General features: G+C 40.6%; 1 protein-coding gene across 1 annotated transcript; it reads left to right on the top strand.

Annotated features, from left to right (window-relative positions):
• Window positions 1-603: 603 nt before the first annotated feature.
• On the top strand, window positions 604-15,160 carry KCNG1 (potassium voltage-gated channel modifier subfamily G member 1). Its single transcript, XM_081949476.1, has 3 exons — window positions 604-647; window positions 11,599-12,402; window positions 13,686-15,160. The coding sequence occupies exons 2-3, from the start codon at window positions 11,647-11,649 to the stop codon at window positions 14,454-14,456; spliced, it is 1,527 nt and encodes a 508-aa protein (XP_081805602.1). The 5' UTR covers window positions 604-647; window positions 11,599-11,646; the 3' UTR covers window positions 14,457-15,160.
• The last annotated feature ends 2,072 nt before the right edge of the window (window positions 15,161-17,232 follow it).

The raw sequence follows: 17,232 nt of genomic DNA, 5'->3' as shown, positions 1-17,232 counted from the left end.
AGGAAGTTGCAAAGCCCCTTTCCCGACAGAGTTGCTTTTGAACCTCTTGCTGGCCGAGATTATGCTGACGTCCGTTGCACGGCCACTTGTTACGTCCCGTTGGAAACGTCTGGATGTAACAAGCCCGCCCTGGTTCCTTGAATTCCAAGCTCCGCGTCAAGAAACGTGTACGCGGCCTTGGCGGGGCGGCGGGGAGGGACGCCTGGCTGCCGGAGTACTTGTTAAGAGGCAGCGCGTCTGACAGCCTGTTGCAAGCAGGGTGCGCTCCCGCTGTCGCCGCGGCACGTGTGAGCGGGGAGGGTTCTGGCCGCGACCGTGGCGTGTGCGGGGCGCGTCCTCCTTTCTTCGACGGCCCGTTCCGCCTGTCGGGCGTGAGAGCCGAGCTCAGGCCCCGGTGCCAGCTCCGGTCTTTCCCGGCTGCCTGAGCCTCGGTTACTATGAGCGCGCGCTCTCCGCGCCCAGGGCAGCAGCAAGGCAGGTCCCGCGGGCGGAGCCCCGCCACCGAGACCCACTTCTGCGCTCTCGGGCGCGGTGCTGCTTCTGCCGGGTTCGCGCGCGATCCCTCGCCGGCTGCCCAGCGCTTTCCTTCTTCACCTGCTGCTGCTCCCAGTCCGGAGACCCGGAGCTGCTGCTGCTAACGGCGGCAAGTAAGTATGCGCGGTCTGTGCCCCTCTTCCTCCTCCACTCCTCTTCCCTTCCAGAGACGACCTCCTGTGCTAACCTGTTCAGCCGAAACTTGCTGGACAAGTTGCGGGAGAAACTTTCTGCAGCGCCCCGAAACGAGACCACCCCACTTCGTCCGTTCCAGGGAGTATGAAACTGAGCGCCTCCGGTGATTTCATGCAGATACAGCCATAAGGGTTCCTTGTCTGGTTCTGGAGAAGGGGAAAGATGAAAGGATTGATGCCCTTCTTCCTTCTTTCTCCCTCTCCCCCCCCCCCCAAAAAAAAGACTTGCACCCTTTTGAACTTTGGTTTTGCAAACGCCAAGTTTTCCACTTTCGGGATTGTCGTGTTTTTCATCCGTGTTTTGGAACCGGGGAGCTGAAAGGGAAAAGGTCTGGATCTAATTCGGATTCACGGATAAGCGCGTGCTATTGCAGCAATGGTTTCTTTGCTCAGTGCACCATTTCTACTTAATTCGAGCCTGGAAGCTTGGAGAAACCTCTGATGCGTATATGGGTGTCTGTCTGTGCTTTATTCCTGTTATTTCCTTAACAGGTCCAGTTCTCTCTTCCCGGTCCCTCTTTGGGGCAGTTTCGTTTTCAAATACCTTTTTCCTTTCCATGCTTATTCGGGGGGGGGGGGGGAATAAATCTGGGTCTGTTGATTCCAGACTACAGTAAATCCCACTTCCTAGTGAGGTGTCTGGAACTGTAGCTTTCATTTTGCAGGATTTCCCCCCTTCTCGTTTTCATTTCCACCTGTGACATAGCCATTGTCCTAATGTAAGAACCCAATAATTACTAGATGGTTGTTTGGGTTAACTCGAACATGAGAAGGTTTGGTTGCATGAAGCACTATTTTACATTGTCTTGTATTCTGAATGTAGAAAGTTCATTTTTGTGGGATCCTAGCTCTCCTGATAAATCAAAGCAGCTAAAACATATTTGTTTTGCTAAAATATGTTCATCTGGTAGCATAATTTATTTCATTTTCAGGCTGTGGTTTGTTCTGGACAGTTGTCAGTGCTTACCCCTACTTTTTTTTTCCTTACATGCCCAGGTCTCTCAGTTTGAACTGTGGGATAGGGATAAGTTAAGTTTTCACTATAATAACCCCTGATTAGCAGTTCTAAGAAGGAAATGCTTTTATTATTACTTTCATTTATTCTGAATGAGTTTCTTTCTGCTTACTGACTTCATCAGGAATGCATTCCAATTACTTGTCCTTTGCAGCATTTTCTGTTGCAGTCTCCTTGATTTTCCCCATGGCTGTAATGCATCTGAAACCTGTTTACTCAGAATATTATGGATTGCTCCTTTATCACTATTACATTTTCTCTCAGTATACTGTAGGTAGAATTAATTGTGAATAGATTTGTTTTATTGGCACAGTTCTGCTCTAGAAAGAACAAGTTAACTTTTCAGTAGTTAAGGCCTGAGGTTAGTTATTGTTTTCTTTTTTTAAATAGAAGGCTGAGCTAAAACATTGACATAGTATTGAATTTCTGGATTGCTTTTCCCAGAGTCCTTGGGATAAAATTGGACGACTTAATAGCTGCAAGTTAGATCATTAAGCAAAATGCTTGTCTTATGTTGGTGAAAACTCAGGTATGCCACTGCTGTCATTTTTGCTACAGCTTCCATAACTCACTTTTATCAGCGCAGAGCTAAAGTTTAACATTATATGGGTTTTAAAGCTAGCAGATCAGAATTTGGAAAGTATTTTGAATGACAGATACATAATATCTCTCTAGCTGGTTTTTAAGGCTTTTTATCTCACAATCCCTTCTCTATGTGTTGGATTTGACTTCTCACTATCCCTACAGAGATAGTCATTGGAGAAAGCTCGTCAAAGAAGTCATATCTTTGTTTATGCAGTGGAGATAAATCTTTTGAAATGTTGAGCCTTTTTGCTTCACTTTATTGCTATAAAGTAGATCAGGGGGGAAAAAATACTGGATCAGCAATAATGATTAATCTAGTACTTGTTTCCATTAGCTACTCAGTGCCTTCCATTCTTCTGATCGCAACCGATATCCAGAGATTCTGGCCTGTGGAAGTTGCATAAGGGCATCACAACTTTCAGCTGTCAGCAGCTATTTCTTCCATAAAAACAACAAGTACTTTTAATTTCTCGTGGTAATGTCTTTTTGGAAAGGCCATTCATTACGCTGGGACATGAGCACATTTTACTATAGGGAGGGATAATAAATGGCAGTTAAGCTTCCCCAGCCCTCAGTAGCCTGCTCAGACTTTCATGGTTTATAGCATTTTATAGCACATTATCATTTTCATCCAAGAAACTGCTCTGCAGTTGCCTGCAACACAAAATGGTAGCAAGTTCTTTTCACAGGATCACTGATTACATCAGAGATGCATTGCAGAAATCAGAATTGCTGCAGAGGAAATTTGCAAAGGGGGGGTGGGAGTGGAGAGAAACAACCCAAAGTGGCATTTTAACACTGAAGTTGCTGATTCTGTTCCCTCCTTTGACAAGGACAAAAATCTCTGTTCCATTTAGCTTGACAAGGTCTTCCTACCTCTGGCAGAGAGAGAACTAATCATACAGCTTCCTAAATTTGATTTTGTGAATATAGTGAGGGTGGGGCTTCTTTTTTTCCATTTATTACCCAGAATGAGTTCAGTTGCTTAGGAGATATATTGCCCAATTCTGTGCATACTTAACTGAAAAAATAAGTAATTCTGTTGGACGGGATTTAACTTAATTTGATGTATATTAGATTTTATCCTATATATTTTTCAACTTTATGGTTTTAATAGGGTCTCTGAATGTCACCCATTCTTTTGCATACATAACGACAGAAAAATGTTACAGCGCGGAATAGAAGATGAGACCCATTCAGTAGTAGCTTTTTCCCAAAGTCACAAATAGTTATTGAACATCAACTTTTCTTAAGTTGGCATCCTCCGGCTGGGCTGGGCTGTAGTTCTAGCCTTCTGGATATCATGGCTAAAGAAAAGAGTATTTGGGATCCAGCCCAGGTAGAAGGTGCCAGATTAAGAGAAAGCTCCCATACATTATAGCTGGGGTTTGCAAAAGATGTTTAAATGAATTGATAAACAGACGTATTTCCTGGACTTGTATAATACATGGTCTCCCAGCAAGCAAAGGGGCTATGATATCCCAGCACATTAATACCCCAAGAAAGTACGGTAATCAAATTTATCAGGCACAGTAAATACAGCCATTAGATCTTAAATATAGTTTGTGAACCTAATCAATCTATATCATACTGCTCTTATAAACATCCTCTGCTAGCTGCTGGACATAGGCTGCAGAATATGAAGTACATTTTTACTTATTTATTTTTCATCAGGATAGCACAGAAATTGTCTGTCTATTTTTACAAAGCTCTGTCCAGTCTCAGCACATAATATTTACAAGCTGACCTAGAAGTTATCCCTTTTTCCTTGAAGCCTGCAAAGATCCTTTCCTTATCTGACTGTTCCATTCCACAAAGCTCCTTTTGTCAGATAAGAGTCATGGTGAACCCAGAAAAACCTTCACTTCAACAAGGTGGCAAAGATTAGAAGCTAAATGTTGGTGTTTGTTTGTCATGGATGGCCAGTTCTTCCTATGTAATTTGATCGAGAATCTTAATAGAGGTCAGAAAATCAATGTCCTGGAGAACTTTTGTCCATTCCCTCATGAAAGTAAAAGCCAGTAATGGAAAGATGTGGAGAGAGATCCTGGCAACTCTTCCTCCAGATGGTGTAAAGGGAAACTCCAGCCATCCTTTTTCACACATAAAGATATGTCCTTCTGGCTAAATATGGATGAGTACTGCCAACCAGCATGAAAGAAATTGACCATTTCACAATTCTGTTATTCATCATATGAAGGGAGTAATGGCTTAGTAAATATGGCTTAATATTAACCAAGCTAATCTAGGATAGGGACTCCAGCAAACCACATCAGGCTATGGTCTGCCAATTTCCCTTATTTTTGGCTAGTGTTTCAGAAACGTTTGTACTTACTGGCCAGCATTTCTCCATCCCCAAATGTCCATGCTCCCGAAGATTGGTTGATCTATATCATCACCTTGTTCCTGCACACGTTTGGAGCTAAATCATCAGACAGAAGGTTTTTGTCTCCAGTTTTTCCCCTTTCTTTGTTTTCAAAGTGAAGGTCTGGTGCACCTTGAGAAATTAAAAATGAATAGGAAGCAGTAAAACAGCTATCCAATGGTTCCTGGATCATGCATCTTTTTTCTTGAAGGAATAAAGTCTGCTGTGCGCACTATGTAGATCAAGCCATGTTGTTCACATCATATTGTAATATATCTAAAAGACGTTTTTTTAAAAAAACAGATGTATTGCTTCCTAGAAAAGATGCAGTGGATAGGACAGTAGCCGCAAATAAAATCAAGTGGAGAAGTAATAATATCAAAATGGGAACCTTGATCTAAATTCCTAATGATTATATTCATAGAATTTTCTTGGCAGCATTATGGATTTGCCATTTCCTCCTATCTAGCCGATCCTGGCTGTCTTTGGAAAAACTGAATTGGGTTTGAATTGGATAGCTAGTAGGTAAAACACCGCCATATTGTTGCCAAGAAAACCACATTGGACATGTCTGGAAAATCAGCAAAGAGTAGAGTGTTTTCTAAATCTGAGTGGGGGCAGGAGTTATTACATCCGTACCAGATACAATAGTGAGTGCTTTCCAAATTTTGCTAAGAACCTACTTGGCAGTGTGATCCAAAAGGAAAAATCCTTCCTCAAGAGTTGGTCTGTGGACCATGGAGCGAAGCAGGCTGGGAACTATGGACAGAAGGACAGAAAAGAGGGGACACACACGTGCATCCTCCCCCTCCTCAGTTCTAGCAGACTCTAAAACTCAGGCCCAATGTCTATCCCACAACATTCATTTACCTTCTGCCATAATAGAAATATGCATCTCATATCTTTTGCTCTCTCCTCTGTAAAATACCCTTCTACTTCTCTTCTGCCTTGGTCAGTCCACTAGGACTAATAACCAGTTTAAGATGCCACTTTATAAGAAGGATGCTAACAAAATTGACCACAAGAGGTTGGAAAAAGCTGAAGAGGGTCCCAGAGACCAAATCAGAGAAACACTGGAGTATAGTGTGGTCAAGAGGCAATGCAGTACTATCTTCAAATATTAATTAGCTATAAATATATGTCTTCATTCTTGCTGACCTACCTCACACCTGGAGTTCTTGATTCATTAAGTTTAAATGGCACTTGAGAAGAATCCTTGCTGGTTTTGAGAGAAGGGAAAGGTCATAGCTGAACTGGAAGCAACTCTGCATGTTGCAGGTTTTCCAGACTTTACTTTTTTGGATCTCTTCCACAAACTATAATCTAAGTTGAATGTCAAGTCTACCTAGAAACTGACAAGTAACAGGAGATGCATGGCAAATAGCGCCTTCATGCTGTATGTGATATATAGGCATGTTATAAACTGCCTAAAGGAGCTCCACAGTAAGTTAGGCAGCAAATAAATTTAACAAATAAATGAGGAATGTATATTCATACATAATATATTGATAACACGAAGAATCCTGTTTGATCAATTGCTTTGTTATTCTGCACCATTTCCAAATGATGTTGACAAACATGGAAAGGCTGAGAATAATACTGTTTCTTTTTTCTTTTTTAATGTTTTACTAGAATTTTACAGTATAATAAAAGTATAAAAAGAAAAAGATATAAGAAAAAAAGAAAATGAAAAAAGAAAAAAAGCCTATAGAATTTTGAATTTCTTTTTATTGAGTTATTGCCATCTTTTTTTGTCTCCCTCCTAAGATAAAGGTTCCCCTCGCACATATGTGCTAGTCGTTCCCAACTCTAGGGGACAGTGCTCATCTCCGTTTCAAAGCTGAAGAGCAAGCACTGTCCGAAGATGTCTCCGTGGTCATGTGGCCGGCATGTCTAAACACCAAAGGTGCACGGAACGCTGTTATCTTCCCACCAAAGTGGTCCCTATTTTTCTACTTGCATTTTTACATGCTTTCAAATTGCTAGGTTGGCAGAAGCTGGGACAAGTAACAGGATCTCACTCCGTTACGCAGCACTAGGGATTCGAACCGCCAAACTGCTAACCTTTCTGATCAACAAGCTCAGTGTCTTAGCCACTGAGCCACCGCGTCCCTAGGTCTCCCTCCTAAATCCTTCTAAATCCCAAATCCATGTCATTTTCAGCAAAAAGTTCATATATGGCTTGAGGTCTCAAAAAAAACCTCTGCTGTTTTTGAGTACATTACTATTTAATGTACTTATTTAAGAAATCTATATGCTGTCTTTCAGTGTCTTTTACCTTCATAGTAAATATATCCTCAAATTGAGCAGGATAGGCCTGGATGAATCAATCGTGAGCTGATTCCCATTGGGAGCTTGTGCTACAAGAGTATGGCTCTATTCAGGTTTGGGATTTGGGATTCAGTGTCCCCCTGATTTAGTTTACCTGCCTTCAAGATTCAATTTTTTTTAAAAGAACTATCCATAGGCTGTGATGGGGAAACTTCAACATGTCTGAAGCTGCTTCATTTCTGGCAGATGACGATAACAGTAGCAAAAATGGTAGACCCAACCAGAGACTTTAAAACTGCCAAGTTTGTTTTGAAAACTTTCAAGGGTTTTATTACAATATCATTTTAAAATATATCCCTGTCAATCTTTAAAGAGAAAGTTGGCAGAAATGATTTTTTTAAAAAACCCAGTGCAACAGCTTCAAATTTTAAGGGGTTCAAAATAGGATAATTGGACTTTGGTTATGTATGCAAGAAAATGGATGGAAACTAATAAAGGAGAGAAGCAACCTGAAATTAAGGAGAAACTTCTTAAAAGTGAGGACAATTAACCAGTGCAACAGCTTGACTTCAGAAGTTGTGGGTGCTTTATCACTGGAGGTTTTTAAAGAGAGACTGGGCAGTTGCTTGTCTGAAATGGTATAGGAACTCCTGCTTGAGCAGGGGGCTGGACTAGAAGACCTCCAAGGTCCCTTTGAGCTCTGTTCCGATTATGGTTCTGCTTGAAGTGAAAACTCTGGATTGATTTGTTTCGTTATCCATCGTTTGCTTTGTCAGAAGCCGTCTCAAGGTTCATCAAGGTTCAGAAGCATCAGTTCTTTATCGTTTTTCTTCAAACTCCAAGGCAAACTTTGCATTGACTCCTCACTGGCAGAATTGATTACATTGAATTGTGGACTGGCTGGCAGTATACAAAATTAAGAGGATATCAGAAACAGAATTGCCCAGTGAGCTGCACTGCTATAGACAAACCATAGAGAATGCATCATTGGTAGCCTTGCCACCCAACTGCTATTTTTAGAGCACGAAACATATGGAAACATATGGCCTGTAAGAACATCCATTCACTTAATTATCAAGAGTCTTAAACCAAACCAGAATTGAAATTGAACTGAGCTCCCATGCGTTGAGAAGATGGGCATGGAAATGTAACATTGTATAAGCACCCAGAAAGCATAATTAAGGTTTATGGTTGGCCTTATTAAAAATATATAGGGGTTGGTAAAATAAATAAAACCCAAAATAAGGTTAGCTTTGTTGTTAGAAGTATGAGCTATAATATTTATAATATGATTATAAATATGTTAAAAATATTAAATATGAACCCGCAGTGTGCAGCAGCAGTCAAAAAAGCCAATGTAGTCATAGGCTGCATTAACATGAATTATTAATACCGCTTTATAAAGCCTTAGTACAGGGGTGTCCAAACTTGAGAACTTTAAGACTTGTGGACTTCAATTCCCAGAATTCCCCAGCCAGCATGGCTGGCTGGGGAATTCTGGGAGTTGAAGTCCACAAGTCTTAAAGTTCTCAAGTTTGGGCACCCCTGCCTTAGTACGACCACGCTTAGAATACTGCATCTAGTTTTGGTCAGCTTGGTCCTGTTATCTGTTACAGGTGACTTATGCCTTATAAATATACTTTAAAGAACATAATTTGGTTGCATGGAAAGCAGCCCAATAGAAAACAGGAAAAAAAGTACTTTGGATCCAAGAAAAGTACCTTCGGATCTCATGAAAGTACAGATCAAGAAGGAAATACTTCTCATGCTCATTTAGAAGCTAGTGGAGATAAGAATACAATAATACAATAGTAGAGTTGGAAGGGACCTTGGAGGTCTTCTAGTCCAACCCCCTGCCTAGGCAGGAAACCCTATACCGTTTCAGACAAATAGCGATCCAACATCTTCTTAAAGACTTCCAGTGTTGGGGCATTCACAACTTCTGGAGACAAGCTGTTCCACTGATTAATTGTTCTAACTGTCAGGAAATTTCTCCTCGGTTCTAAGTTGCTTCTCTCCTTGATTAGTTTCCACCCATTGCTTCTTGTTCTACCCTCAGGTGCCTTGGAGAATAGTTTGACTCCCTCTTCTTTGTGGCAACCCCTGAGATATTAGAACACTGCTATCATGCCTCCCCTAGTCCTTCTTTCTCTTAAGCTAAACATACCCAGTTCCTGCAACCGTTCTTCCTATGTTTTAGTCTCCAGTCCCCTCATCATCTTTGTTGCTCTTCTCTGCACTCTTTCTAGAGTCTCCACATCTTTTTTACATCGTGGCGACCAGAACTGAATGCAGTATTCCAAGTGGGGCCTTACCAAGGCATTATAAAGTGGAATCATATGTTTCTTTCAGAACAAAATGCCAGCAAGATGGATTACCAGGAAAAATTACTGTTTCACCTAGCCACCAGCCAGAAGAAATGATAGGGCCGAGGCTAGTCTGGAAAATTAATAAGCAACTTTCATATAACATGCTCCCTGTTTTACATTTCTCAATGTTTGTAAGTCTGTATTTTTACAGAAGAGCTACAAGAAATGTTAATAATCACACAATTTATCTTTCTAATACTCTTTGTTTACTTCAGAAATTAGAATTTTTGCAGAGATGTATTTTAAATTATGGAAGCAACACTTAGTAAAATGTCAGAAGAACCATTAAATGAGATTTCTAAGGGTCAATCAGTATTCCTCTCCCTCCTCATGACAGACAGAACAAATGATGTATCATAATAAGATTTGCAAAGTCAACTTACTTTATGTAGTCTTATCTAAAAAGGAGGATGTACGCTGATTACTGAATTTGAATAACCTTAGTGCACCACCATTATCAATTTATTGTTTTAGGACCAATAACAATCTGTCCTAGATTTTCCCCCCCCTCGCCCCCCCAAATAGAATTAGTTTCCACACAGAGGAAATTGTAGAGTGGAAAGTAGCACCATACCTTAACTATTATACAGTACTAAACAGTAAATTTCACCATAAGAAATTGTGTGATTGAGGGAAAGAGTTCTGCAAAGAGACTTCTCCTCCAGACAGTAAACCTAGCAAGAATTAATGAGTAATATAATCATATATTATTAATGAGCCTGCATTAGTGACTTCATTCATTATAACATCAATTATGGGCTCTAAATCTAGAAGCAAGATTTATTAGCGACATACCTCTTCTAGGTGCTATTAGCTACTCTCCTAGCCTGGCATCTGCCCAGATTACATCTTATAATAGATGTTCCACAAAGAATGTAGATTTGATTCCAGCATATAATTGCTACTTTTCCAGTATTCTTGTTTTCCCCCTAGATCCATAAATATCAAATATTTTATATAATTTTATCTTCAGACTCCTATATTGGAGCGGCAGGGTGGCTCAGTGCTTAAGACATTGGACTTGTCAGCTAAAAAGCTGACAGCCCAGGTTTGAGACCCAAGCACCACATGAAGGGGTGAGCTCCCATCATCACCCCAGCTCCTGCCAACCTAGCAGTTTCAAAAGCATGCAAATGTGAGTAGATAAATAGGTACCATTTCAATAGGAAGCTAGCAGCACTCCACGATATCCTGCTGACCACATGATCTAAACATGTCTTCAGAGACAGCGCTGGCTCAGTGGCCTTGCAAGCTCTCCCCCCACCAAGTAGTGGGGTAAAGTCTGTGAGGACTTCTTTTAACCTATAAATTATTTCCATTTCATAGTATGCATACGTCAGAGACCTGCCAGATTGCAATGGCAGTGGCAAAATTCCCATATTTCCCCAAAATATCCATGAACTCCAAATAAAACAATAAAAATAGGTGGAATCTTATGAGGCCTTGCGATATTTTGTAAGCAATAATAATAACTGGAAGGAGCATGTAGAAATTTCCCAATTGTTGGCTGTTTCCATTGTTTAATTTTTTTTATTCTTGTGTTGTTATGCAAATTATCCCCACCCCATTCCCCAATAGAATAGAATAGAATAGAATAGAATAGAATAGAATAGAATACTTTATTGGCCAAGTGATTGAACACACAAGGAATTTGTCTTTGGTGCATATGCTCTCAGTGTACATAAGGAGAATAAAATACATTCATCAAGAATAAAAAGATACGACACTTAGTGATAGTCAAGGTTACTAATAAGCTATCAAATCGTACTAGGAAACAAAAACAATATAAATTGAAAGATACAAGCAACACAGTTAGTCATAAGTATGGAGAGATAGATAGTAGGAAGGAAGAGAAGAGGACTAGTAATACATTCTTAGTAAATTATTAACAGTGTTCTGGGAATTATTTGTTTCGCAGAGTGATGGCTTTCGGGGAAAAACTGTTCTTGTGTCTAGTTGTTCTGTGTGCAGTGCTTTATAGTGTCATTTTGAGGGTAGAAGTTGAAACCATTTATGTCCAGGATGTGAGCAATCTGTAGATATTTTCACAGCCCTCTTTTTGACTCTTGCAATATACAGGTCCTCAATGGAAGGCAGATTGGTAGCAAATTGTTTTTCCTGCAATTCTAATTACCCGTTGAAGTCTGTGTCTGTCTTGTTTGGTTTCAGAGCCAAACCAGCCAGTTATGGAGGTGCAGATGACAGTCAATATTGTGTAAGATACATACATGAACTGATACTTTGTTTTCCCCCCCTTCGTTTTAGAAATTTGTAACTGGAGCAGAAGTGATGTGAAGTAAGCCAGCGATCAAGATGACTCTTCTCCCAGGAGAAAATTCAGACTATGACTACAGTGCCCTCAGCTGTGCTTCAGATGCCTCTTTCAACCACCCTTTGTTTGCCGAAAGAGAAACTCTGAAAGGGGTCTTCTACCAAAGAGCCAAGCGTCTTCATCCTGGCAAAGACCTCTACGAAAGTGTCCGCCCAGAAGAAAGGAAACACCATATCATCATTAACGTGGGTGGCTTTAAATATTTGCTCCCCTGGACCACCCTGGATGAGTTCCCCATGACTCGCTTGGGACAGTTGAAATTCTGCAACAATTTTGATGACATCCTCAATATTTGTGACGATTACGACGTGACTTGCAATGAGTTCTTCTTTGATCGCAACCCGGGAGCCTTTAGGACCATCTTGACTTTTCTGCGGGCAGGGAAGCTCCGGCTCTTGAGAGAGGTTTGCGCCCTCTCCTTCCAAGAAGAACTGCTCTACTGGGGCATAGAGGAGGACAGCCTAGAGTGGTGCTGCAAGAGGAGATACCTCCAGAAGATGGAGGAATTTGCAGAAATGAACGAAACAGAGGACGAGTTTTTGGACTGCGAAAACCCTTCTGAAACAACAGAGGCAAAAGGCAGCCTATGCATGAAAAAGTTACAGGACATGGTGGAGAAGCCTCAGTCAGGGATCCCTGGAAAAGTGTTTGCCTGTTTATCCGTCCTCTTTGTAACAGTCACAGCAGTTAATCTGTCTATCAGCACCATGCCTGGGTTACGAGAAGAAGAGGAACGAGTAAGTTGTGGAGGGGGGGGGAGGATTATCTGAAATTATCTAATTATCTGGAATTTATTCTCTTTGAGGGGAATGCAAGTGTTGCTCACCCTTTTGGTGAGCTTTTTGTGCAAACCGCCACTTTGGTCACAGTCATTGTGAGAGGGATCTTGGATTCCAAGTGGACAATCAGTTAAATATGAGCCAGCAATGTGTGTGTCAGCAGCCAAAAAAGCCAATGCAATCCTAGGTTGCATTAACAGCAGGATATAATCAAGATCATGTGGGGTATTAGTACCACTCTATAAAACCTTATTAAGGCTATACCTGGAATATTGCACCCAGGTTTGGTCACCACACTATAAAAATAATGTAGAATCCTTGGAAAGAGTGCAGAGGAAAGCAACAAAGATGATTAGAGGCCCTGGAGACTAAAATATATGAAGAACAGTTACAAGTCATGGCTAATCTAGTGAAGAGAAGGACTAGGGGTGTCATAATAGCAGTGTTCCAGTATTTGAGGGGCTGTCACAGAAAGGGGGGGGGACAACCTATTTTCCAAAGCACCTTCTGGAAAACATGATGACATGAACTGCTTCTCTTACTACAGAGACATTCCGACCATCTTGCTGGTATATAATGTTTTTATTTATTTATTTATTTGTCAAGCATGTATAAGATAATAGATATAAGTCTAAACATGATTATGAATACATGAAATGGATACAAATAAATGGGGACAGTAGGAGATAGGGACGGTAGGCACTTTGGTGCACTTATGCATGCCCCTTACAGATATCTTAGGAATGGGATGAGGTCAACAGTAGACAGTCTAAGGTTAAAGTTGTGGGAGTTAGGAGAAGAAACCACAAAGTCAGGTAGTGCCTTCCAGGCATTGGACCACTCTGTTGCTGAAGTGGGATTTTCTGCAATCAAGAAACGTAAGAAAGAATTCTAGCAACTGTTTTGTTTTAAGAGCACGTTGCCTACGTAGAAATAATAGTCAAACCCTTTTACATTTCTTGTAATTCCTGTCCTATATTATAAGTTGCCTGGCCCCTATTCTGCTGACCAGAGGGAAGGGAGGAGAGTGGTCATATGTCCCTCTTTTTTTTTTTTGCAACAGTCAAATTTGCTATTGTTATTTTCCACTGACCATATAAGAAATAATTGTCACTCCACTGACCTAAGTATGGCTTGGTTTGCGACAGTTGGATAATTTTTTCTGTTCTTTGTGAACTGTTTCTGTGACATTTGCCAAGTGACATGATTCTCATATGGTGTAACCTTCCCTCCTACTCCAGGGCGAGTGTTCTCAGATGTGCTACAACATTTTCATTGTGGAATCTGTTTGCGTCGGATGGTTTTCCTTGGAGTTCATCTTGAGATTCATCCAGGCACCTAGCAAATTTATATTTCTGCGGCACCCTCTGACATTAATTGACATAGTTGCCATCCTGCCCTATTATATCACTTTACTACTAGATAGTGCTTCAGTGAGTAGTAACAAAAAGCCAAGCTCTGGCAACATTTACCTGGATAAGGTAGGCCTGGTGCTCCGTATACTCCGTGCCTTGAGGATTCTCTACGTCATGCGGCTCGCCAGGCATTCACTAGGTCTGCAGACCCTGGGACTCACGGCTCGTAGGTGCACGCGTGAATTTGGGCTGTTGCTGCTGTTCCTTTGTGTAGCCATTGCACTTTTTGCTCCCCTCATGTATTTGATTGAAAACGAGATGGCAGACTCTCAGGAGTTCACCAGTATCCCTGCTTGCTATTGGTGGGCTGTTATCACTATGACAACAGTGGGGTATGGCGATATGGTACCCAGAAGCATCCCAGGCCAGGTGGTGGCTCTGAGCAGCATCTTGAGTGGCATCCTTCTCATGGCCTTTCCTGTCACTTCCATCTTCCACACGTTTTCCCGTTCATACATTGAGCTGAAGCAAGAGCAAGAGAGAATTATGTACAGGAGGGCGCAGTTCTTAATGAAAACCAAATCCCAGTTAAGCAACGCATCACAAGGGAGCGACATATTTCCGAATATGCCTTCAGAGACCAGAGACAATGTCTGATAACGGAAGTTTCCACGTCTGCCTGTTGCTGGGAAGCAGGAATAGCTTTCCTCTTGGCATTTGCGTCTGGAGGCACTTGGGAAACCTATTGCACAAATAACGTGCAAAGGGCTTATAGCCATGATGACAGTGAGAACTTTAACCATTATGCATATTCACGCTACTATTAGGACTTGAAATAAGATTGCTGCTTTTGGGCAGAGTCCACAAAGGAGAAAGGACTTCTACGTAAGATCACAAAGCCATTTGAAAGGGAAAAGAAAATGAGCATTGCTGGCCAGAAGGAGAAGAGTGTAGAGTTACATGCAGGCTGCAAAATATTCCATTTGTAATATAACGAAATGAGCCATTTCCCTAGAAAACGACGGTGAATGTAACAGTTTGGTCATTTGGTTCATTGAGTTTCGTTGTTCATTTCTGTCCAGACAGGTAAACTTTAACCTTTCAGAGATTCAAATGAATTTCTTGGGTATATAACTCCATCATTTATAGTGGAGTGGAACAGTTTGCGTTGCACTCAAGAGAAAGTAACTTCTGTTTTTTGTTTTGTTTTTTAAAGTAAATCGTTGGTGTTTGCTCCAGAGTGCAGAGCGATCTCTCCATCTCCTTCTCTCATTCAGTTGCTGACATCCTTCATTTCAAACGCAGAACCCATTAAACAGATACAGATCACGAGAATAAATCATTTTATTGTGTTTCTCTTTTTTTCCCCAGGCATAATTTAAATAAGAGCAGAAAGCTGCTTGTTCCTAAACAGCCACATGATTATTTGCAGCCTGCTTTTTTTTTTAATGGGAGACTTCTGTTTCCTTCAAGAGGTGGGGGGGGGAGTGCTTCATTGAGATTTTGTATAACCAAGTTACAAGTTCGATCATGTCTGCCACTGGAACTTAGTTTTTCTATTTGCACAATTTCCTCTTAGATTGGTTGGAACTAGGGCCCTTTAAACCTTTCAGTGCCCTTCATGCTCATCAGCCTATGAATTGAGTGTGCTGTAGAGTTTCTCATTCACTGTCTCTTGGATACTGAAGATGCTGGAGTAGCCAGAAATGGTTTCCTGCTGTTCCCTCTAGTGTTCATAGTAAAGAAAAAGTAGGAATTTGCAAAACCAGCAAATATTGAAATATTATACTTTCCTAGCTATCATCTCATGGATGTTGGGTATTTTTTTAAAAAAATGAGTAGAAGAAAATATCAAGTCTAGCTTAGTTGCCAAAAATATTAGCTTGTCACTAATGGGAACTCCTTTAGAGGAGCAGAAGTAATAATTACTAGAAGCATTTCATATCTATACACAGAGAGGGAGGGGGGATGAGTACTCTGAAACTCAGTGGGTTTCCCATTAATAAGACGTAACGGCTTCTGCTGTCTGCTGCTTTGCCTTCTTCTAGTACAATAAGCTTCAAAATAAACAAAACATATAGAACTCTAAAAAGCAGCTAAGGATCTTTCCTAGGGCAATATGCTTTTTCATTTGGGTGTAATGCACACCAGCATAAAGCACCTTGTTTTCCAATAATGTGAAACAGTGTTTTTCTTGGCCTGAATTAAACTATGTGCTTGGTGAAACCTGTAGCATGACTTGGCCACAAGCAAAAGACTTTCTTCCTTTCCACACACCCGCAAATCCCCTCCCCCTAAAGCTGGATATGGTTCCAGTGACAAAATCCACATGACTTCATCACATGTGCCTTTGCAATGCAGACTTTGCATTCAATAAACTATTTCTGCTCAGATAGCCTAGCTGATGCCCTAGGGCTGGTTTTTTATGCATGATGCATAAAGTAATAATATTGTGGCTTAATGTGATCTATGGAGCCAATCGTTTTGGTCTACGAACCATAATTTATGCTTTGGTAGTCTATGTGAATGCAGACATCATTACTTACTGAACAAATTAGTATTAAAATGAACCATAGGACAAAGGTCTTGTGCAGTTTTGTCAAACTAGGCAGGTAATAATGATTACTCAGACTGACAAAAGATCTAAAATTATGCCATTTTTTTAAAATCAGCAATTTTTAGTACTGAAGAAAGTGTTGCACTGTAATGGATGGATGATGAACTGTATTTTGGTAAAGATGGGAAGTTTACTAGAGAATCTGCAATGGTAAGATCAGATGGGCCTGAACCCTGAAATAAAATTGGTCTTCTGTGATGGATCCCTTACAATGTACAATTCCAATAAAGTTTACAAAGCCCTCATCAACTTTGTAAATTCAAAAACTATTAAAAACACCCATAATAACAGCTTATTAACCATCCATCCGATTTTTCTACTCCTCGTTTCTTCTTAAAAACTGTTCTATAATTCACATTTATTTTTGTACACAACTTTTCCTAAATGTTATGCATTTTATATGTCTTTCTAAAATACCTATTGGGATGTAAGTGTATCTGTTTCTGAATGCACTAACAACCACAGCAGAGTATGTAGAAGAAAGTACAGGAAAGTAGGAGAAATGTGTATATATATTAGTTTAGAAAATAACACGTGACGTTTTCCTGAAAAATATAGTCCAGACAAAACTATTCGTATTTCCCAAATGAACTTGATTTCTTGTTGTGGAAGGAAAGTGCTGGTTTATATTGTGGTTTATATTTTCTGTCAGTTAGCTGGGATAAAAAGGGGGACTCTTTTTACAGTGGTTTTAGCTCAGTGGTGTTTACATGGAAAATCAAACCCTCAAATGGAAATGCATGTACATCTGAAAGGCAAGGAACCAGACACTATTATGACGCATAGGAACAGATAATATTAATTTACAATGCATAT

The sequence above is a fragment of the Natrix helvetica genome (assembly GCF_964273705.1).
Source record: "Natrix helvetica genome assembly, chromosome: 3".
Lineage (NCBI taxonomy): Eukaryota > Metazoa > Chordata > Lepidosauria > Squamata > Natricidae > Natrix > Natrix helvetica.
The sequence above is the reverse complement of the archived record's forward strand: the minus strand, read 5'-3'. Positions and strand labels throughout refer to the sequence as shown.

Coding starts and splice junctions, on each gene's coding strand:
- KCNG1 (XM_081949476.1), top strand. CDS start 11,647: ATGACTCTTCTCCCAGGAGAAAATTCAGACTATGACTACAGTGCCCTC. Junction 12,403..13,685: donor TACGAGAAGAAGAGGAACGA/GTAAGTTGTGGA, acceptor CTCCTACTCCAG/GGCGAGTGTTCTCAGATGTG.